At 34.8% G+C, this 23,302-nt stretch overlaps 4 protein-coding genes across 5 annotated transcripts; 2 read left to right on the top strand and 2 right to left on the bottom strand.

Moving 5' to 3' along the window:
• Nucleotides 1-241: 241 nt before the first annotated feature.
• On the bottom strand, nucleotides 242-8,178 carry LOC123866364. The gene is made up of 12 exons (XM_045907885.1): nucleotides 8,015-8,178; nucleotides 7,757-7,789; nucleotides 7,602-7,667; nucleotides 6,987-7,384; nucleotides 6,346-6,480; nucleotides 5,801-5,927; nucleotides 4,906-4,992; nucleotides 4,363-4,423; nucleotides 3,663-3,770; nucleotides 2,809-2,961; nucleotides 1,833-2,108; nucleotides 242-769 (listed from the first exon to the last, which is right to left on the bottom strand). The coding sequence occupies exons 1-11, from the start codon at nucleotides 8,090-8,092 to the stop codon at nucleotides 1,837-1,839; spliced, it is 1,518 nt and encodes a 505-aa protein (XP_045763841.1). The 5' UTR covers nucleotides 8,093-8,178; the 3' UTR covers nucleotides 242-769; nucleotides 1,833-1,836.
• Nucleotides 8,179-10,998: 2,820 nt separating this feature from the next.
• Nucleotides 10,999-14,617, top strand: LOC123866362 (nuclear pore complex protein Nup50). 2 transcript variants are annotated; one of them, XM_045907883.1, is made up of 3 exons: nucleotides 10,999-11,409; nucleotides 12,556-13,546; nucleotides 13,664-14,617. In XM_045907883.1, exons 1-3 carry the CDS (start codon nucleotides 11,242-11,244, stop codon nucleotides 14,278-14,280), a joined length of 1,776 nt encoding a protein of 591 aa, XP_045763839.1. In that variant the 5' UTR covers nucleotides 10,999-11,241; the 3' UTR covers nucleotides 14,281-14,617. The 2 variants fall into 2 exon arrangements, with proteins under 2 accessions (XP_045763839.1, XP_045763837.1); XM_045907881.1 differs by having other exon boundaries at nucleotides 12,556-14,617.
• A 179-nt stretch (nucleotides 14,618-14,796) lies between these two features.
• On the bottom strand, nucleotides 14,797-17,357 carry LOC123866363 (protein lin-9 homolog). The gene is made up of 2 exons (XM_045907884.1): nucleotides 17,206-17,357; nucleotides 14,797-16,877 (listed from the first exon to the last, which is right to left on the bottom strand). The coding sequence occupies exons 1-2, from the start codon at nucleotides 17,222-17,224 to the stop codon at nucleotides 15,157-15,159; spliced, it is 1,740 nt and encodes a 579-aa protein (XP_045763840.1). The 5' UTR covers nucleotides 17,225-17,357; the 3' UTR covers nucleotides 14,797-15,156.
• A 2,447-nt stretch (nucleotides 17,358-19,804) lies between these two features.
• Nucleotides 19,805-23,239, top strand: LOC123866373. The gene is made up of 3 exons (XM_045907900.1): nucleotides 19,805-20,025; nucleotides 20,445-20,621; nucleotides 21,333-23,239. Exons 1-3 carry the CDS (start codon nucleotides 19,962-19,964, stop codon nucleotides 21,542-21,544), a joined length of 453 nt encoding a protein of 150 aa, XP_045763856.1. The 5' UTR covers nucleotides 19,805-19,961; the 3' UTR covers nucleotides 21,545-23,239.
• Nucleotides 23,240-23,302: the final 63 nt, after the last annotated feature.

The following is a 23,302-nucleotide window of genomic DNA, read 5'->3' as shown; positions in this document are numbered from 1 at the left end:
TTAATCCAGTAGGAATTCTTTGATTATTATCTGGGATAAAAAGTATTCTTCCCCGGAATATATCCCAAGTCTGTACCAAGTTTCATTAAAATCAGTTTAGCGGTTGGGCCGTGAAAACGTAGCAGACAGACAGACACATTTTCACATTTATAATATTAATATGGATAATGCTCGCGACTTCGTCCGCGTTGATTCAGGTTTTTTGAACTATTTGATTTTCCGAGACCAAAAGTAGCTTATATCCTTACTTGGATGCAAGCTATTTCTTTACCAATTTTCGTCAAAATGGGCATGAAAAGCTAGCAAACAGTCAGATGGACAGACACACTTTCGTATGTATACTATTTATATACAGTATAATTAATAGTATAAGCATATTATGAAATACTTAATCATGTTATCATCATCAAAACAATAAATTCATTTTTAATATTTAAAATTATTACAATGAAAAACAACATTACAACAAAAAATATAAAATCAATAATAATTGTACATACAAGTATAATATCGACACATCGCCATCAAGCTGTGTTAACCAATTAATTTATTACTTATGACAAATCAATTACTTTTTATGGCAACAATTGATATGTTTTTTATTTATTTTATTTTTCTTGATAAAATAAACTACCAACATATCCATCCGATTACGTATAAAAAATTCTACTAAGTACATATCTCAATTTGAAATAAGAATATTATTCTACCACAAAACAACGTAACAATATAATTGATATAATCACACAATATTAACCACTACGCGTATCTGAAACAAATAAAAAAGAAACATTTAATTTTATTTTAATACTAGCTGATGCCCGCAGCTTCGCCCGCGTGGATTGGTCAGATCCCCTGCAGCATCAGGATTGAGGAGTTGGAATCCAAATTTTTTATGAAACAATGTCGCAAAGTTCCTCTATCGATTAAAAAAGAAATGACGCAAATCGGTTCAGAAATCTCTGAGATTTCGGTGTACATAGGTAGAAAAACACAACTCCATTCTTGAAAGTCGGTTAAAAAAGTAGCCTATGTTACACCCTGGTCAATCCTCTACTTGTATGTGAAAATCCCGTTTAAATCGGTTCAGCCGTTCCGAAGATTAGCCTTTTCAAACAGACAGACAGACAGACAGACAGACAGACAGACAGACAGACAGACAGACAGACAGACAGACAAAAATTTTAAAAACGTGTGATTCAGTTATGGTATCGTTCAAATAACCATATGACCTTAATATGTAATAGTTATTTCGAAATTACAGACAGACACTCCAATTTTATTTATTAGTATAGATTTTATCATTTTTTTAAATTTTAACAACTAGGATATAGGTACCTTAGAAAGGCTTATCAAACCGAGACGGTTCAAAAATATTCAAAGATCGCATCTATCAAGCTCACAAACTAAGTATAAATTTTTCAAATGGATTATACCAAATGGCAGCTCTAAATATACAGCTGTCCCTTTCATAAATACTCCCCGCGGAGAAGGATAGAATTGGTTAGATAGGTTGGTTTCTTGGATTGGTGTCACAATGTCATTAAAATTAATTTAGGCGCAGATATTTTTTCGTGTTTTGGTGCTTTGTTAACCGACTTCCAAAAAAGGAGGAGGTTCTCAATTCATCGGAATCTTTTTTTTAACACACTATATACACATAGCGTGACGACTGACAATGGGTCTATCGAAGCGCATCTCGAAAGACAGTATTATGCACGCTCTCACAAAAATGTATGACGACTTCCAGCAAATAAACCGTATGCGGTTTCAGCTGGAGTCGACAATTTCATGTAAAAAAATTAAAAAAACTTTGAATAAAAAAAACTTACTATCTCATTCTTCGTTGCTTTTGCTAACTTCACTGCCAGACTCGCTCGCAGAGGTAGATCTCACACTTATGGACGTTTCTTTGAATTGGCTTATGAAGTCTAACAGTTTCTGGAGGTTCCTTTGCGTTTTGATTTGGTCCGCTAACAATTGCCGCTTTTCTGCATTGTGCTCGTCTAAATTCTCCTTTAGTGTAGCCGCTCGCGCTTCCAATTTACGCAATTCTACGCACAATTCGATGTTTTTTTCTTGCAAGCGTTTCCGTTCCGCGAGCTTATCTAAATAGATAACAAGACATGTCAAATATCGCTCGAAAATAATATCATAAATTTTTGACAAAATGGTGAGACGCACAGACAGCTTTAACGCTATTAGCACATCAACGGATTTCGTGCTCAACGCCAACGCCTTTTTATATAAATGGCATAAAGGCGTGCAGCGGTGTGCTAAAGGCGTAATCTTATAAGGCCTATGTTAAATATCATGGACTTCGTCTGTGTTGGCGTTTGCTGGCGCACGTGCGCGTGCATTGCCTTTTTGGAGTGTTGTTTTGTTAAGTGGCCGGTTTTTGTGTTTTACTGGTGTTTTTTTGTGGTGGAATTGACTGGGAAGCGCTCTAGAGGGGCACCGCACGTGTGTCGGCGAGCGCCGGCACAGACGAAGTCCATACTTATATAGTTTCCCAAACTTGACATTGGCTAATCTGTGTAAAGCCAGACGAGAGAGAAAAAAAATATCATTAATGCTCTCTTACACTGTTCAGTAAGATACTGAGTTCCTGACTTACACGTCTCATGTTGAGACCGCCTGTTACATCCACTTACTAACCGGTATCAGTCAAGCCTATCGTTGATGGATTCATCAAGGAGGGTCGTCTTTTATTATACTACAACCAGCACAACCCTCCACGCCGCACCCCGTGTGCTGCCACACGGCGCACGACACCCACCACACCAGCAGCGACGGAACGTCACTCACCTCTATACAAGTCAAGGTTCTGTGTGGGCGTGCTGGCGCAGGCGGTGGGGTCCGGCAGCGGCGCGCTACAACCAGCACAGCAGCCCTCCGCGCCGCACCCCGTGTGCTGCCACACGGCGCACGACACGCACCACACCAGCAGCGACGGAACATCTAAAAAAACCAGTTTCATTAAGTGTGTAATCGGCACTACCAAATTAGTATACAAACACAGTGTATAGATTAGCTTTGTAAGGTTTTCTATCGCGCTGGAAACCGTCTGTATACGAAAACGAAATGATACTCTGAAAACTAGAAATCAGTACATCAGCAAGACTAGACAACTAGTGATATTCAAAGTGCCTGCCCAGTTTGCAAAATACGAGCTGCTGGTTACACATTGGTCCTTCGAACCGGATTATGGTATTTGTACGACCAGGCCGCTATCAGTGGACTAAAACCAGGTAATGACTCCCGTGGTCGAGCGCGGGGGAAGATTAACTTCGCTAACTCAGTGTCTGACACTGAATGATAGCCACCGAGGTGATTTGATATTTATTTTTAATCCATTGAAGATTTTGTACAATTTTTTTATTATTACTCAGTGAAACAGTAATGTAGGACCAACCTGTCAAATGGCTATCATTCAGAGTTAGACACTGAGTTAGCGAATCACCCCGATTGCGAAGTTCTATGCATGCAGAATATAGTGAGTGAAGTGATCACATTGTGACCTGTGAGGACTTTATTTATTTATAAGGCATTCTTCGTAACTAGCTTCACGGCTCCCACTTTAAAGCTAAGTTGGAACTTGAGTTAAAGAAATATACTTAATCACAAAATTTGCACAAAATAATAATTCAAAATTTAGTTACCATTTCTGCCGCAACCATGGCAAACTTTTTTAGTAGGAGTATATACAGGTTCTACCGACAGACCGGCTGGCAAAGCCGCCACCCAGGCCGGCTTACTACTACTCCAACCTAGGACATATTAAAGATATACACGGTTACTAATTCTGTTGTACCTACTAGACTTAAAATTCTAAATGAATTGCTATCCCTTTCACAACGCTCCCTGTGAAAAAGGAAAGCATTAAAGTTAAACCTGTTTTAGAGATTGTGTACAATAGAATTAACACCATTATCGAACATGCCGGCATGTATCACCCGCTAAGGGTGATGTTTTAACATGGCTATTAAAAATTTGCGATCTGCCTCCCAATTATGTAAGAAAAACGTATTCAACGTTATCAATTAGGTACATTATTAATTATTATTAGTTATGTACGTAATCGGTAGCAAATTCTGCCCCTTGATTGGCTGTGTAAAAACGTAAACAGCGAATCAACCAATCAAAAAGCAGAATTTACGATAACGATACGTTTTTCTCACACAATCGGGGGACTGAGATTTGCACTTTAATATTTGTGTAAGTAGATACAAGAAATTGTACCTACCTATATTTTTGTTTTACTTTGTGTGTGTTTTCCTATAATAATTTTGTGTCGTGTTTTGTTCATTCATTCATTCATTCATACAAGTGAATTTAATTTATTGTTATGTTGATTAATACCTGCTTTGTTTTCAGATGATGAACCAGAGGGCGAACCTTCCCGAGATGATTTGTTCTGATTCTGAAAATTAAATAGAACATTAACATTTCCACTTATTGATTACGAATTTTTATACTATAGATTGCCACACTTCAAAATCAAAACTATTTCAACTCAAAAACACTTTTTTTCAGTAACTAAGAAAAACTTTTGTTAAAATTATAGAAAATATTCAAATTATAAAAAAAGATTTAGGTAGAATTATTGTGCTTTGAATTTTACATAAAGCATAGATACTAAAGTTTTCCCGAATAGATAATTGAGTCAGAGATCAGAAACTGAGATTATGTATCAAAAGGCAAGATTTTTGAGTTGAAACAATATTGATCTAGCAATGCGATGTGACATTACAAATCACACTTACACTAATGCTATAAAGGCGAAAGTTTGTATATGTGAGTGTGCGTATGTGTGTATGTGTGTATGTGCGTGTGTGTGTGCGTGCGTGTGCGTATGTTTGTTTACGAATAAATATTAAAAACTTGTTACAATGTCATAAATACCTGCTGTTTCCGTAACTTTGCCGAGCGTGTTTGGGGTGGGTCGCTGTGGCTTTGCAAATATGGAAATTGATTGTACTTTTTGCGTTTCTGAAACATAATAATTTAAGTACACATTAGGCTGCTATCCTTCTCTCTCTTTTGGAGCATATCTTGCAACATATTGGCTTTTCTTCAGTAACATACATATTATGATCTACACATATAAAAATATTTTTTTACTTTGTAGTGGCTTTGGAAGTCGAAAACTTAACTAAATGAATGAACTTGAAAATTTTAAATTATAGTGTTTGAACTTTGAATCTATTAACATTATTTAGATTGTGTAAACTTGTACTAAGGCTACTGTGCATGGTTACAAGCATGAAACTAGGATTCAGCTTACTTGTTTTGGTGGTGACAGGGGTTTATGGGCGGCGGTAATCACATAACGCAAGGGACTAAAAAACATTTATTTTCACTAAAGTCTTTGTTTTCATTAACAGTAATCGAAGCAAAAGCTTAATTAGGTAGAAATGTAAGAGTAATCTTATCTTATATATAAATCTATACTTAGATAACAGCGACGATTGGTAAGAATCTCATAAATCATAATAATTTGTCAGGTTGGAGGCCTCGGTCATCCTACGGCAAAGCCGTGCCGCCAAGCAATTAAGCGTTCCGGTACTACGCGATGTCATGTAAAAACCGATAAGGAGTATTGGGTTAAATAAAACTGCCATTCCAAGTTAGCCCGCTTCCATCCTAGACTGTATCATCACTTATCACCAGGTGAAATCACAGTTAAGAGATAACTTATATTGGAATAAAAAAATCAAAGCTTTAGTAAAACAAACATTTAAGTAATAAAATAATTAGTGTAAATTAAATTAAATATTAGTAATTTGTCACAACTTACCGGCAGCATCTCATAGTTGCCATAAAGGAAATCATTCTTATTTGTACTTGTTGTAGATCTTTTCCGTCGTTCATTTATTTTCCTTTCAAGTATTTCTTTCTGTGCGGGCATAATCAAACCAAGAAGCCTAAAAAAATTGCGTAAGTAAATAATACTGGCATATATCGGAAACTTTAAGACCTAACAAAATGAACTATAAACCATTTGTTCCATAGTTTTATAATTTTTGTTCCTGAGGGATTTTAATCTCTAAGGCTCTCTCTAAATGGGGATCACAAGAACAAAATTACAAAAAGCTGGTTTCACTAAAAAAAAATTCATACACTGCGTAGACATAATAGAATAGAATAGATTTTTATTCAAATAAACTTTTACAAGTGCTTTTGAATCGTAAATAATTTACCACTGGTTCGGAATGCCGTTCCTACCGAGAAGAACCAGCAAGAAACTCGGCGGTTGCTAATATCCGAGCTAGGGACACTTGTGCCAAAAAGACTATATTCTTTTGAGGCGAAATGTTTATTCGCCCTATACTAATTGTGTACCTCAGAAAAATCTCCTTAGAAATGGGTTCACCAGGTTCAGGCAAAGGGGGCGGCGAAGGCGTCAGCGATACATCGCGTGATGAGTCAGAGTCTGATCCCTGCTCCTGCCACTCCTGGTCTTGAATCTTGCTACCACTAAAATATAATAGTCTCATTTGATTAAGCGGCCAGAACCAAGCCAAAAGCTTGAGAAGGAGATGGCAATAAACCAATGTTAGCCACCACAAAATCAAACATCAAATTATAGCATTTTAAAGATAAAAAAACTGTGTATCCTTAAAATCTACCCTTATCATTTTACTTCACCTGGTTATACCAATCACCAAGTAAAAAGGCCGCCTTTACACTCTAATCTCTAGTGTTATTTAGTTTAATGTTTTTTTTTTGTGTTAATAAAGGTATGATTTTTTTTTATGTTTTGCATTGTTAAAAATATTACATAGCTAAGTATATTAATAAATGACGATTTCAAAAGTTATCAATAATTTTTTACAACCGAATTATAACAAGTTGATTGCTACATACATTTGCAATGAAACAGGTACTCCTTCTTAGTTACATAATATAGCTGTAAAGTTTGATTTATGACATAAACATTGAAAATATATGTATTTCTTCAAACTAATGTAGGTGCTACTCACATAAAAGATTCTTTCACTTTATTTAGTGCATTAGTAAAGTTGCTTCTGCTATCGTGCACAATATTTGGCAGCTGTGCAAAATTCCTCTGATATTTATCTCTATCATCTCTCTCACTGCTACGTGAATTCTCCTTTTCATTGTATTTGTTTTCATTATCGGAATCCGAAACGTTATTTGTTTCATTGTTAATATTTTCAGATTTAATCTGTATCTCATTAAGAACGGAAGGCTTCAAAAGTGAAGTTGTACGGCATCTGTTGCGATACTGTAGTTGATGGTCTCTTAATTGTTGGGCAACATATCTATTATCATTTTCTATATTAATTTGCCTGTTTCTAGCCCTCAGGCGCTGTTGGTATAGTTCTAATTCTCTGCGGAGTCTGTCAACCACCAATTTCTACAAGAAAAAATAATACACACTTACAAATCCTATTTTGATATTGAATTAATAATAGCACCCAAAAAAGTTTTCTAAGGATAAAAGGAGGAATACAGGCCTTCTTATTTTGGGGGTCAGGATTCCAATATAATGTACTGCGCCTACAGAGTTTTATTAATAAAGAATTTCTATTTTCTAGAGATTATGTGAATGTTAAGTATAATCATACAATTACCTGCGCTTGACTTATAGAAATTATATCTTTTTCTGCTTCACTAACTTTATTTTTAACATGTATATTCTGAAAAATAAAAATAGGTACATTGTTAGGACAACTCTGCATTTTCACACAGGAACTTACAAAAATAAACACTAACAAATTATGCTTACATTTTCATCTTCTTGTAAACGCGCTACCCATATCTGAAAATGAGTTTATTTTAATCTTTGTTTTATTCGATATTTTTCATGTAGGCAAGTAAATAAATAAATAAATTCCGAATTTATTCATAATAAAAAAACTGACTAAGTAGTCCGTATTAATTAAGTACTATGGGTTGTACTTTAACACAAAAAAAATCATTTGTTTGCAAACTAAAATATTATTAGGTAGGTACGCTTCCTACTTATACGAAACTTTCAACTTACCTGATGAATTCGTATCGCATTTTTCAAGTCCGATTGTGTCTTCCGAATATCTTCTTTTATTTCATTAGATACTTCCATTTTTACACAGCAAAAGTCCACAATTTATTGTAAAAATCATAAAAATATTTACAAACAAGTTTATAGAAGATAATAGGTACTATGCTCTATATGGGGCATTTCACGTCAAGCGGACAACCAAAAAAAAGTGAGGTCGTGAATTTTGTTTATACTCTGGTCAGTTATACTTCTAGTAGACGTGGATATATACACACAATGTTTTTTTCGTATGATGCTTTATTGCTGAGTTATGAGCTTTTAAAAATTTACTACGAATGAAGTCCGTTATTTTTGGATGCTTATTATTTGTAACAATTCATTTGTAAATAAAACTAAAAAGCATTGTTTATTATAGTTAAAAAGTTGAAATTTTTATTTTTTTTATCGAATTCTAAATTTAAATTTTTTAACGTATAGTAAACCGGAAGTGAACATTTCAAATCGATATTTGAGTAACTTGGCCAAAATAAAAATAATTTTTTTTTACCGTGAATTAAAGCTTACATGTACTTATTCTTCACCAAAAAAAATTGTAACGTGATGTCTAATAGTTTAGGACTTAGTAGCCCAGTAATTTGGTCGTCAAAAAGGGGCTTATCTGGAAAGTTTTCAGAAAGTTATGCAAATTGGTGGTTTTATAGATTTCGATCTGCTCTTTCCGAATTTTTATTTTGCCACCTCGTACCTTTGCCGCTCGCGCCGCCATCTTGGAAAAATGGCGCCCAAAAACAGTTTTTTCACGATAACTTCTTTCCCATTCATTTTACGACAAAAATTGCTATGTAACAATTAAACTAGAGACAATTTCCTACAATTTGAGTAGTCACCTTTTTTTGTAGACTCAATAATTTCAGTGTACGAGCGCCACAAAGCCCACTCCAACACTCGTTTTGGCTAAATAACTCATTTCCACACCACCATGTGGTAGAGTGAGTGGCGTGATTTTTTTTTACGGTATCTCCAGGAGACGGTAGTCACCTTCAATTTAAGACATCACTTCGTTCAGAGAATACTAACATTCTTCAGAATTCCGCTCGAGATAAGAGTAAATATACTGCATCGCAGTTTCGATCTCATGTGAATATGGACCTTTTTTTGGGTTTCGAACCCAAAGGATGCCAACGGGACCTTATTACTAAGTCTCCGCTGTTATCCGTCCGTTTGTCTGTCAGCGGGCTGTATCTCGTGAACCGTAATAGATAGAGAGTTGAAATTTTCACAAAATGTGTATTTCTATTGTCGTTATAACAACAAATAATAAAAATTTCAAAATGGCTGACATGAAAAAAAACAAAAAGTAATGTTATTTCTTGTTTGATGGTACGGAACTCTTCGTGTGCGAGTTGGGCTTGCACTTGACCCATTTTTTTATTTTTTTAGTTTGTAGTGCGAGGTAAAATTTTTAATGCACGAATTGCGATATTGTGTATTGACTGCGACCACATTATAAACATGCTCGAGATGCCGAAAAATCGGTCAAGTGCGAGTCCAACTCACATAGGAAGGGTTCCGTACCATAATACAAGAAATAATGCTCTTTTTTATTTTTTTTTCATGACGGCCATTTTGAAATTTTTATTTGTTATTATAACGGCAATAAAAATACACATTCTGTGAAAATTTCAACTTTCTACCTATTACGGTTCATGAGATACAGCACGCTGACAGACAGACGGACAGACGGATAGGCAAACGGATGACAGCGGAGGCTTAGTAATAAGGTCCCATGGGCATCTTTTGGGTTTAAAACCCAAAATAAAGGCTCATATGCACGTGAGATCGAAACTGCGATGCAGTATATTTACTCTTATCTCGAGCAGAATTCTGAAGAATGTTAGTATTCTCTGGTCGAACTGATAGCTTAAATTGAAGGTGACTACCGGCTCCTGGAGATACCATAAAAAAAAATCACGTCACTCACTCTACCACATGGTGGTGTGGAAATGAGTTATTTAGCCAAAACGAGTGTTGGAGTGGGCTTTGTGGCGCTCGTACGCTGAAACTATTGAGTCTACAAAAAAAGGTGACTACACAAATTATAGGAAATTGTCTCTAGTTTAATTGTTACATAGCCATTTTTATCGTAAAATGAGTGGGAAAGAAGTTATCGTGAAAAAACTGTTTTTGTGCGCCATTTTTCCAAGATGGCGGCGCGAGCGGCAAAGGTACGAGGTGGCAAAATAAAAATTCGGAAAGAGCACATCGAAATCTATAAAACCACCAATTTGCATAACTTTCTGAAAACTTTCCAGATAAGCCCCTTTTTGACGACCAAATTACTGGGCTACTAAGTCCTAAACTATTAGACATCACGTTACAATTTTTTTTGGTGAAGAATAAGTACATGTAAGCTTTAATTCACGGTAAAAAAAATTATTTTTATTTTGGCCAAGTTACTCAAATATCGATTTGAAATGTTCACTTCCGGTTTACTATACGTTAAAAAATTTAAATTTAGAATTCGATAAAAAAAATAAAAATTTCAACTTTTTAACTATAACAAACAATGCTTTTTAGTTTTATTTACAAATGAATTGTTACAAATAATAAGCATCCAAAAATAACGGACTTCATTCGTAGTAAATTTTTAAAAGCTCATAACTCAGCAATAAAGCATCATACGAAAAAAACATTGTGTGTATATATCCACGTCTACTAGAAGTATAACTGACCAGAGTATAAACAAAATTCACGACCTCACTTTTTTTTGGTTGTCCGCTTGACGTGAAATGCCCCATATACATTATACTGTGGCTATATGGTTTTTTTTTCTCTCTCGTCTGGCTTTACTTTACAAAGATTAGCCAATGTCAAGTTTGTAGTTATTTGCAGGCACCCGCATACTCTTTGGTTATTTGTAACAAGTTCGCTATACTCTAGACTGTATATAGTGATCTGTGGCTATACTTGCGAGCAATCAGCAAAGAGTATTGGAATCACTTTGCGAGGGTTGTTGATTTGACAGATACCTATCTATTGCAATGCAATAAAACTTAATACTTATTAGTTATTTCGTAAAATTTAATGTAGAAATAGAACCCTCATTGAGTAAATTACATTTCCATAAGTTCTTATCGTAATCGCATTTTAGTGGCGTATTATAGGTATCTATTGTCAGGTGCTAAAAAATGATGTACTGAGACTACGGAACAGGCTTTTTTTTGCTAACGATGTCCGCAAAAAGACAGGCAGAGAATCACCTGGGGCCTGACAATTGGGACCAAGAAGAGGCAGCAGAACCGGAGGAAGATGGTGGTTTTAAAATGGCTCCAAAAGAAGTTCTTGAGAAACGTGTAATACGAACCGCAAAACGGCGGTCACTAGCTACGGGTGATGTGGTATGTACCGAACTTATTAAGTAAATATAATTTACATAACTTATAAGATCCAAATAAGTACGATATTTTACCCAGCATATAATAGACGACTACGTTGTATTTAGACAGTGATGGCCTAGGGCGTCGAAGTCGGGGTTCGATCCCGGCACGTTTTACAAATTGAATGCTAGGTGCATCTAAGTATCTCTTGCTCTAAAGCTTAGGTTAAGGAAAACATCCCGAGGAAACTGAAAATCTGCAAGTTCCTAATGTTCTCAAAGGTGTGTAAAGTCTGCCAATCCGTATAGGGACAATGTGGCAGACTATGTCCTAAGCCTTTATAAGAGATTAAGGTGGAAGCGACTAGCCTGCCCGCGAAATTCAAATTTAATTTGGTTTTTCGCAATTTGTAAACTAATACAACAACATAGGCTTATGGCATTTTAATTGCGAAAGTGGCAGTATTATCTCCACAGGTTTATATAAATCTCTTTACTTGAAAGAATCCAGTTTAAGAAATTAATTCTAGTATCGACTATTTTCACAAATTAATCAATACTAGAGCTAATTTCTTAAACTGGACCTTTTCAAGTAAAGATTTTTATATAAACCTGTGAGGATGATACTGCCATTGTCACAATTAAAATGCCATAAGCCAACGTTGTCGTATTAGTGTACAAATTGTGAAAAACCAAATTAAATTTGAATTTCGCGGGCAGGCCCGTCTCATGCCCCTTAAGAGAAGAGAACCGTGCTAAGTAATGTAGTGTAGATAAGTAGGTGACCCACCTGCTCATTGGTCACTATTTTTATTTTTTTAAAAGTAGTGGGACTGCAATGGGTTGATGATGATGAGACAAGTAGGTATATTTTCGATTACACGTCTGCATCAAAAGCAAACAGACTTAAAGAGTTAATTTATATTAAGTGCCTTTATTAATTTATACTTAGTTAAAAAATTATAATGCCTGCGACTTTATTATGTTGATTAAGGTTTTAAAACTCCTGTACAAATCATGGATGAACAGTGAAATGCTGACAGACTGACTGACACACTTTTCATATTTATAATATTAAGTATGGATGTTATGTTGGTAGTAGGTCCATATTTATTAAAATCACAATAAAATCAGATTAAGTACATTTTGTTTCTTTCTTGTGTTACAGGCACCAAAACCCATCTTCAGTGGATTTAGTGGATTCAACAAAACACAAAAGCCATCTTTTGATTTCCTAGCTAATTTAACAAATGGAAGCAAATCTAATAATGAATCATCAACACTCAAAAGTGACACAGCATCAGTTTCATCTAGTTCTATGATCACTAAGCCAGCAAGTAGTCCTAGCAGTGGAATCTTCAGTTTGTCAGGAACAACAACACCTATTACAAAATCAGCTTTCGGCCAGCCAACATCAGAATCTACAATATTTGGTGAAACTGGATCCACCACTGCTTTTACACAATCTGTATTTAGCTCTTCAAAGCCAGATTCAACAGTAAATGATAGTCCATTTAAAGGACAGTCTTCAGTTCAAAGTTCCACACCCTTTACGAACTTTGCCATGAAATCAAATGCAACCTCAGAAAAACCAATCTCTCAAGTCTCTTCTACCTTGTTTGGAGTGCCCTCTGCAAATGTTAATAATAACAACTCCCCATTTTCAACCAAAACTAATAATCTAACTGGATTTAAAACAACTGTTACTAGTTCTCCACAGTCTACTGAAGTTAATGAACCAGTGAAAAACTCAGCTGTTAAAGATGAAAAAGAGTTAGTTTATTACAATAATCTGAAGGGTTTAAACGAGTCTGTATCAGCGTGGATTAAAAAACATGTTGAAGAGACACCTTTGTGTATTTTGACTCCAATATTTAGAGATTATGAAAAACACCTAAAAAATATCCAGGATGAATATGAAAAAAGTAAAGAACCTTTATCTAAAAATATATCAGATACAAAAGAGGATAACAAAGTAGCTAAAAGTCCAGCTACATCTGGAAACACCTTAGGCTCCACGCTATTTTCTAATAACTCTGCATCCACTAATTCTGTATTCTCAAGTCCAAGCTCTAAAAGCTCAACATTAGAGAAAACATCCAACTTTACCTTTGGAATTAATACTCCTACTACTACATCTGCTAATAATTTAGCAACTGTTGCAACACCAAGCACAGGTTTTTCTTTTGGGATAAAACCATCAAGTACTAATACTTCCTCATTTGTTAATAACACAACCACAAGTGCTAATAATGGTAGTGCTACATCTGCTAATACTGCAACACCGAGCACAGGTTTTTCGTTTGGGATAAAACCATCAAATGCTAATACTTCTCCATTTGCTACCAGCACAACCACAAGTGCTAATAATGGCGCGCCCAGCACTTCGCCGTTTACTGCCAACACAACAAGTGCTAACAACAGTAGTACTCCATTCTCATTTGGTATTGGAAAACCATTTGCTTTTAATTCAAACATAAAGAAAAGTGATGAAGCTTCCAATGAAGGTGAAGATAATGAAGATGAACCCCCAAAAGTGGAATACACACCAATTGCAGAAGATAATAGTGTATATGACAAAAAGTGCAAGGTGTTTGTGAAGAAAGATGGCAACTTCATTGATAAGGGTGTTGGCACACTTTACATTAAGAAAATAGAAGAGACTGGCAAATATCAACTGTTAGTTAGAGCGAACACATCTTTGGGCAATGTTTTAATCAATATGATATTGAGTTCATCATTACCTATTCAGCGTATGGGTAAAAATAATGTTATGATGGTCTGCATGCCTACTCCAGACTCAAAGCCCCCACCAACATCTATTCTTCTAAGAGTGAAAACTTCAGAAGATGCTGATCAGCTACTTGATACTCTAAATAAATACAAGGCATAATTTATTGACACAATATTCTACTTGACGATAAGTTGATTTGTAAGTGGAAGAAATTTTAGACTACCTTCAGTGTTGGGATGCTTTTAGGTCCTAGATGTACAAAATTGTTTTGAGTATAAATCATCAATTTGAGATTTTGCAAATTCATTCCAATTAATCAATTTATGATTATTATAATGATTAATGCCTATTAAGAACAATTTTGTACAATCACAAAGCGAAACTGAATGTTTTTAACAACTAGTGTTGCTTAATGTTACAAAATAATGACATTCCTGTATAATGTATATGATTGTTATATACAACAGATATACCATGGTGTCCGCTCACTCATTCATTATTGTTTTATTTCATCCTCAATCAATTTCCTCTGTGGTTAGGATCAGGTGTAACATCCACTGGTTCTCATTTGACAGGCCTACTTACAATAAACTCAAATATAAGAATTTATGAATTCTATTTTAGCATTTAGAAATTATGTAGAGTTATTTTGTAAAGGAAAAAAAAACACCTTAATAAATTATAATTATATTTTATTGTTTCATCCAACTACATATTTACTCCACTAAAACTATTACATATAATTATTATACATATGCCTATCTACTGTTGAATAAAGTATTGCATTGTATTAATATTTTCAGTTTCACACAGAATACAATATTGTATAGTAGATACCTACTTATATAGTTGGTAAATTTTTCTTTTTTTAGGAAGAATATAAAATGCAGAAAATTAAACCAAAATAAATACTCTAACATAAATGTATCTCTAATATATTTTAATTTCAATTTATATTTAATTGGGTATTCTATCAATAGTAAAATTATTTTATTTCAAAGCAATAACAAAAATGAAGTACATAATATTGCTTGCTTAATGTAGTCCGCCTTGTAGAATTGTACCAGTCGCATAACTATTACATGTAAATTGACCTAGGCCCATCTGAATTCTTTGCATATGAAGCTCCACATGATTTTGAAACAGTTTTTGATGTGAAGGTTCTAATTTCATTTTGATTTCATCCATAGTTCCTTTCAAAACACTCAACTCGTAGGCATTCTGGTTAGAGTCTGAAAGATTCCTGACTTGTAACATTAAAGCCGTAAGATCTGTTATAAGATCTACAGTGTTTACATCTGAAATTGTTCCATTATTATTTTTTTCTACAAGTAAAGCTGCTTCTTCATGACATTTCTCTCTGAGATGTGAAGGTGCCAACATAGCTGCTAAACTTGGACCTGGGGCTATTTGTTGGCAATGTGTTTGTATGTCTTTGATGTATACCTTCAAATCCGTATTCATTCTTTCAAGATCTATAACAACCGCAGCATAGTTCCTTTTAAAATCTTCAGGCATTTTCTGACCAAATGATTTTCTTTTCTCAGCTTCGCAATTGTATTCTTTTAATCTGTTAATTTTGATTCTCTTTGCTTGTAATATTTTTGTAAACTTAACTATTAACTCCAACAAAGGGAATGGGTAAGTACCTACATTTGAATCAAGGTGTTTTGATAAATCACTGCATCCTATCATAGGGTCTCCTTGGCTATTCATATTTGATATATTACATGGCTGTTGCAGATTATAAATTTCCCGCATTATATAGCGTGGCCTAAATTTTTGTTCCATACTAGACAGACAAATTGTGTCCGGTGGCTCATTAGACAAAACTTCATAATCTGGAACAGAATGGGTTCCCAATTTTGGCCTTTCAAATGTTATCCTGTATGTGTTGTTAGAAGTGTCGACAGCATCAATGCAGCCTGTAAACAAACCATCTTGTGGCTTGCGCACTCTTGCAGTTACCTTACTTCCTACAACTAACTGCATTGGAATTTCATTCGGCAAATCTTTAACAGACACGTCTGCTGATTTTCTTTGTTGGATATATCTAATTAATTTTCTTTTTCTATCCAATTCTTTGCGCTCTTCAGCAAAAAATGCTTGAGAACATCGTCGAGGTTTACCCATCATTCTCCGGATTTTAGCCCATTGAACTTGTGTTAACTTTTTAGTATTCAACCGAGGGAATGTTTCTTTGAGGCAAATCATGAAATCATTTTCACCATCAAATAATGTTTTGTCAATATTGCTGTAGAAATATTCAAAGCAGACCCACTTATGCGCTTTAGGCAACTTCAAAAGATTCCTCAACCTCATTCCAATGCGCTGACCACTCTTACGATCTGGTGATTGGTTTTCATTTTTATCTTCAGTCCTAAGAATTCTAGGAGTTTTAGTTGGGGACTTTTGTTTTTTGCCACTAGAGTGTTTACTAGGAGTCTTCATGGCCGATATTTTTGGTGTTCGCTTAGGTGATTGTCTTGGTGGAGAGGTATTAATAAAATCGTCAACAAATATAAATCTGTTTTTCTTTCTGATACGAGCGGGCATCCCTCTTGCATTAAGTTTTTGTACAGGTTCACTTGGCGTAGGTTTTGGCGGTAATTTGGTGCCGACTCTATGGAGTCCCAATGCTGCAGCAAGACCGAATGCTGGCGGACCTTCATCCTCTTCAGGTAAATCAGTGTCCATGGGTTCATCTTTGATTTTATACTGAAATGTAGTTGCGCCTCGTTCATCACTTTGAGAACCTGCATTAGAAATAATCTTTAAAAACGAGTTACAATTTGAAGTGACAAAATTCAATGATTTGATTGTAATTCGCAAAAAGTTAGACATTTAGCAAGTGGTTTCTTACAAACATAAATAAATTATTGGAAAATAGGTGTCGAATCGGCTACAAATTTGAATTTTTTCTAATTTTGAACATTCATGTACATTTTGAGTTCGACAGTGGACGTTACACGACGTCTTAAAAAAAGAGTTTAGTTAGACTTTTTATAAAAAGAATAATAATTCTGTGACTCTTTTAGGCAAAATACAAGCCACTAGAAATATTAAAAATTTAAACAAACTTACTTTCCCATTTATCCGCCATATTGATGTTGTAAATTTGATTCAATTTGAAGATTGAGAGCGCCAAGTTTGCCAAATGACAATGATAGTCTATAACTCTTTTACACTATGGTTATAGCACTCAAAGTTGATATATAATCTGTCCATTCGCGTTATGCCTGATCACTTTGTATAAAGTCGGAAGCAGTAGTCGGAAGACACTTTGTGGCAAACACCACAGAGTACACTACCTATGTAGGTACTTTTTATGGACAGTTTGGCTTATAGTGCGTAATCATCTAATAGTACCTGTGGCGTTATGTTGGCTCCCCTGTCTGTTGGGTGGTCATTGGCACCATATTGGCATGATAAGATGCAGATTTTGTTTATTTTAAACAAAATCTGCGTCTTCTTATGCAAATATGGTGCCAATGACTTGGACAGACAGGGGAGCCAACATAACGCCATAGGTCGATGAAACGCACTATATACGTTATCCAATTTCTCTCTCTCTCTCTCTCTCTCGTCTGGCTTTAATGTCAAGTTTGTAGTTATTTACAAGTTAAGGAAACTATATGTTTAAGTATGGACTTCGTCTGTGCCGGCGCCCGCTGACATACACGCGGCGCCCCTTTAGAGTGCTTCCCAATCAGTTCTATGGTTCTACCACCAATAAACACCAGCAGAACAGAAAAACCAGCCACTTCTAACAAAAAAACACTTCAAAAAGGCATAGCACGCGCAAAGACCTTACACTTACTAACTAGACTGTGTACCAAAAATTTTTGTTAGGCTAAAATGAGATCTATCACATAATCTTAGGGTAGCTATTTCCATTATGATCGGTAGCTATCTAAAAGCGGTCCTGGTGAGAAGGCTTCCGAGGGTAGTGTGTCCTTGTCTGACGTCTTGCCAGCACAACTAATTTATTGGGTTTGGTAGTAATGGTAGAAAATTTTATATTAGCATTTTTATGATTTACCAAAACGAACAATCCATAAACTTTGAAACACATTTTTAATATTTCTACAGTTTATATGACTAATAATTATCTCGTTGTACTAAGAAAATAATCCATTAATATTGAGTAAAAGTAGTACTTAAATGTTTGGGACTGGTAATACTAAATGCAATATGGTGGTTTGTTTACTTGGTTGTTTGGTTGATTTTCGTACTTCGATTTGCGATTGTGTACATTTTCATAATAAACCTGTTTGTTTTTCATGAAAAATGGTGAATTCAAGTTGTGTGACAGGTGCGAAAATGAGTCTTATCCTGGTAGCAGCTTTTCTTTCCACAGGTAAGTAAAAACAACAATCATATTCTTTAGGTTAACCATGAGTTATGTGGATGAAAGATTTTTCTAGTTTCGTAGAAGTAGGCATAAACAATAATAAACTAAATAAAAAAAAAAAAAAAACTAATAATCTACTATTATAATAGCTTCCGATCGACGGCACCAAATTGGATATTTCATTTTTATTGTGTTTGTTAGTATCAGGAGATGGTTTTATAAAAAATATTATTCGAAATTCCCGGGCGAAGCTGGGTCGGGCAGCTAGTTTTTAATATAGAAAAATCTTAGTTCGAAGTTGGAAATACTTTCCGGCGAACGGCGAAGCTCTTGACTTGCCCTCTATTACTTACGGGTCCTAAACATAGGTAGCTGGTGTAATGTGGGTGATATTCACCTCTGCACACACCTTGGGTAGGTACCTAACAAGGTTACACTATGTTATGTTAACTTAAGTTGACTCGAAGTTTTGTTAGTAACAGAAACTTAATCTATGTTAGTCATTATATTTCTTGTATTGTAGGTTTCCGAAGAATGAAAATCAGAAATTGAAGAGGGGAAATGCAGTGCCTGGAAAAATCTCAAAATCGTCTGTTGTTTGCAGTGCGCTTTTTAAATGTGACGAATTCATTCCTGGTTATATTAGGACAATGCAATGTATAAAAACAATTCATTAAATAATTATTGCAATTTTAGTCTTTTTTTTCGTCTAGAATATGCATGACGTTCATTTGACATATCAATCATTTAATAATAATATTATCTAGCTTTTTTGTACTGACTCGATACGGAGTGAAAAGTTAGTAAGGTTGTTGTCAAATTAACGGTATGTCAAATGAAGCATATTGTACAGAGAAGAAAAAAGTACTTCAGACCCTTATGAGTACGCAGTAAGCTCGACCGAAGTTGCCGGCGCACGTGGGTAACGGTGTAACCTGCTTGCTATTTCACCTAACCTAATATTGTGTGAGAAACAGATAGACTCAGTGTAGCGAGTACATGCGTATATAATATTTTCAGTTATTTAGGTGTAAAATAGGAGATTTATTGGAGTTTAGTAAAAGACGAAATCTAGTTAAAAGTCGGAGTATACAAAACAATATGTCCTGTGTTCTGTTTTATCACGGTCACCTAATTAGAAAGGGACACACTACCAACGGGAGCCCTCTCATGCGGACCGGCTTTTACGCCATGGTGCACAGTCTAGTTAGAAGTGTAAGGTCTTTGAGCACGCGCGCCAGCAAACGCCACCACAGACGAAGTCTGTTATTCACTATGACTTTGACTTTATCATGACTTTTTGACATTTGTGAGTTGGTGTTGGTTGTGACTTGTGGTGTGTCATTCATTCATCATTCATTGTTGTGTGATTGGTGTCATTGTTGACGTGCTGTTGACCCGCGATTTGCAATCAAAAATGAAAAGTTTAAAATAATTTAGTGTTCATTGAGAGCTTGTTTTATTTACATTATATTAAAGCTCCACAATGAATTATCAACCCATTTTTCTATGTTTATTAGTAGGGGTGATCGTGGTTGAAGAAGCAAGCTGTAAGTTTCACTGTTCTTTGACACGGATATGTTTTCAAGGTAAAGTGAGAGTTGGCGACTTCGCGAATAATTAGTTTATTTTATTACTGGAACGTCCCATGCACTTCTCTCGCTTTACCTTTTAGTAGCCATAGTGTTTAATAATTATAAATTAGCTGTCGTAGGCACATGACTTTCACACCCAATTGTAATACTGTGCCTCATTATTATTATTTTATTAAAGTTTTGTTATATACACTTACACATGACGGATAAAATTATTAGGCATTATATAATAATCCACGATAATGATAATCCATAACTAAGTATTTATTTAATTCTGAATAACACTGGGCATATTTTAAATATTAGATGTTCTACACTAGATTATTTTGAATTTATAAATTAAGTAGAACTAATATCTGTGATTTTATTTCTAGGCCTTCATAAGCGCTGCATGAAATGTAGATCAAGAGGTGAATTAGGTTCCTGCGGAGATCCTTTTCCTTACAATGTAACAGATGCTGATACAGAAGCCGGTATCCATGTGGTGGCATGTCCATCCGGTTGGTGTGGAAAGATTATTGAAGGAACAACTGGTGCCTTTAGGACTGATGGTAAATAATTCATAAATTTTCCAGCGGTCTTGTTTGTGTGAAATTAAGGGTCAGCCTGTATCTCATGTTAAACTCAAATCATTTAGATCAAGTTCAGTGCAGTAAGCAAATCTGGCTATGCTATTATCGTTGTAAACTGCAGAAGTGCTGTTTGAATTGGTCCAGTAGTTTTATGTGATGTACACACATAATGTCCAAACTGTGTGTGATTTAATGTTACTTACTAGTTTGGAGAGCATGTTACCAGAGTGAGGAAACTCTGTTTTGATCCTGAATCAATATCTTGTCAAATATTATTCTCGGGGTGATGTGAAAGATACTTGTCATTTCATAGTTGAGTCAAATTTAAATAATACTTGACGCCTGCCAGTGTGGGTAAAGCATTCTACTACTAGCTACAAGTTTTCTAACTGTTGTGAATAGTGACATTAGTTTGTAATTTGTATGTTGGTTTGTCAATCAATCATGTCACTAAAGATCAACATGATTTTTGGTGAGTGACATAGGCAACTTCTTATCTCGAATCCATAGAATTCCTATGGGCCTAAAAAAAATTAAGTACAGAGATTTATGCGAACGGAGTTGGGTACATCACCTAGTTCTTTATAACCAAACTCTTTTCAAAGAAGATTCCAGAAATTCGATGAGTTAAGATAACTGAATTTATTCACATTTTCATTTATTACAGCACAACTATTTTTTAATTTGCAGATTATGGTGCGGCAACACAAAGGATGTGTCTCCAGAGATCGCCGAGTGATGATGAAGAGAGGTGCGCCTACACAATGTGGAATCACAGAAAAGTTTACATGTGCTTCTGTAATGGTGATCTTTGCAATTCTGCCTATAAGAACTCTGCACCTCCAATTATGTTAGCTACTATATTAGTTGTTGTATATAATTATCTTCAATTTAGTTTATGAATGTTTTTAGGTAACTTGAATTAAATGGATAAATGATCTGAACATTCCAAAATTGTGATATTTGGCCATTGACTTAATATACGAGCAAGACTACAAATTCTTAAGAAAAGTTCACAACAAAAACTTTCGAAATTGCATCATTAGTCTTTGAGATAATCGCGACAATACATACTTACATACATATGCACGGTTCGAATACATAACTTCGTGTTTTTGAAGACAGTTAAAAAAAGCGTCCATGAGTCCCAGACAGTACTGTAACATAGAACAATAACAAATTCAATCTAACTTAGACGTCATTTAGACGAGAGGTGCAATTACAATCACTAAACTGAACAAAAAACATGCCCTGAGCATAGCAATAGCTGTGATAGCCTAGTGGTTAACAGTTAAGATGTTCATCTCCAATCGGGAGGTTGGGGGTTTGACTTTAGGCCTGCATTCTATCTTTTTGGAGTTATGTGTGTTTTAAGCAATTAAGTATCACTTGCTTCGGTCACAGTCAAAGATAACATGCATGCCTGAAAATTCGCCATAGTGTTCTCAAAGATAATAGCCGAACCCCTTCTCATTCTGAGAGAAAACCTGTGTTCAGTAGTGGGCCGGTGATGGATTGGTCATGAAGCATAGTGTAAGCTCTGGGTGGGACACTTTGTCTTGGAAATATGTGTAAATGTAATTTTGTTGGTCTTGCTGGAATATTAGGTTGAACACTTTCATATTTAAATTCTACTATCTAGTTCTATGAATCTATGATATAAGTTTTTTACGTGCTCGAAATAGTGCATGAAAAAATCAAGAAAAATCATTTGATATTTCTTTTAGATTATTATCTTAATAGTCATAGACATTACTGTTATGATTGATAATAATAATTTAATTTTAATTGATATAAAGATTAAATTATTTAAAATACTGGTTTTTTCTAATGACATGATTTTGTGATAACTTTTTATATCTTATCTAAGGCTTATCATTTGCAGTCCATTAATATTACTGTATCTTATTATTATTAGTAAATTAGTTAAGTTTATTACTATCAATTTTAATGAATTTTTTTCCATCCTATTATTGTGATCTAATAGACAGAATAAGTAACAGTTTAGTAGGATTTTTATTAATATTGATTTATATAAGTATCTTTGATTGTATTTTTGGATACTGGATAGTTACTTACAAAGGTACACAACTGCACATAGATCTGAATTTACTAATTCTATTATAATATAGGTATAGGTGACCAAGCCTGAATGTGTTTAGTTCAATATATTTTATACTCATTTTAAACTGTAGATTGTACATACTTAAATAAGTGCTCTTGTCCTCTTCAGTTGTATCTAAATCAGGAAAGATAGTTTGCTATCCAAAATGACTTGTGGTCTTCATACTTATATTTACAAAGATCTAAGTTTACTAATTCTATTATAATATGTATGGATCACTAGCGTGTGTTCAATTAAATATGATACATATATTATATACTTATTTAAACTGTAGATGGTAAATACTTAAATAAGTGCTCTTGTGATCTTCAATTGTATATGAATCAAGAAAGATAGTCTGTTATCCAAAATGACTTGTAGTATTCATACTAAAGGTCCAAACGCATTCACGCTGCGCTTGCTCAATGCGACGCGACGCGGCAGTACCTTGCTCCATAGAAACTCATATAAACTAGCTGATGCCCGCGACTTTGTTCGCGTGGATATAGATTTTTAAAAATACCGTGGGAACTCATTTATTTTCCGGGATAAAAAG

The sequence above is a fragment of the Maniola jurtina genome, chromosome 6 (genome assembly GCF_905333055.1).
Source record: "Maniola jurtina chromosome 6, ilManJurt1.1, whole genome shotgun sequence".
Classification (NCBI taxonomy): domain Eukaryota; kingdom Metazoa; phylum Arthropoda; class Insecta; order Lepidoptera; family Nymphalidae; genus Maniola; species Maniola jurtina.
This window is presented reverse-complemented; position numbering and strand designations above follow the sequence as displayed.

Coding starts and splice junctions, on each gene's coding strand:
- LOC123866364 (XM_045907885.1), bottom strand. CDS start 8,092: ATGGAAGTATCTAATGAAATAAAAGAAGATATTCGGAAGACACAATCG. Junction 5,928..6,345: donor TCTAAGGAGATTTTTCTGAG/GTACACAATTAG, acceptor CAATTTTTTTAG/GCTTCTTGGTTTGATTATGC. Junction 3,771..4,362: donor ATCATCTGAAAACAAAGCAG/GTATTAATCAAC, acceptor AATATGTCCTAG/GTTGGAGTAGTAGTAAGCCG.
- LOC123866362 (XM_045907881.1), top strand. CDS start 11,242: ATGTCCGCAAAAAGACAGGCAGAGAATCACCTGGGGCCTGACAATTGG. Junction 11,410..12,555: donor CACTAGCTACGGGTGATGTG/GTATGTACCGAA, acceptor CTTGTGTTACAG/GCACCAAAACCCATCTTCAG.
- LOC123866373 (XM_045907900.1), top strand. CDS start 19,962: ATGAATTATCAACCCATTTTTCTATGTTTATTAGTAGGGGTGATCGTG. Junction 20,026..20,444: donor CGTGGTTGAAGAAGCAAGCT/GTAAGTTTCACT, acceptor TTTTATTTCTAG/GCCTTCATAAGCGCTGCATG. Junction 20,622..21,332: donor TGGTGCCTTTAGGACTGATG/GTAAATAATTCA, acceptor TTTAATTTGCAG/ATTATGGTGCGGCAACACAA.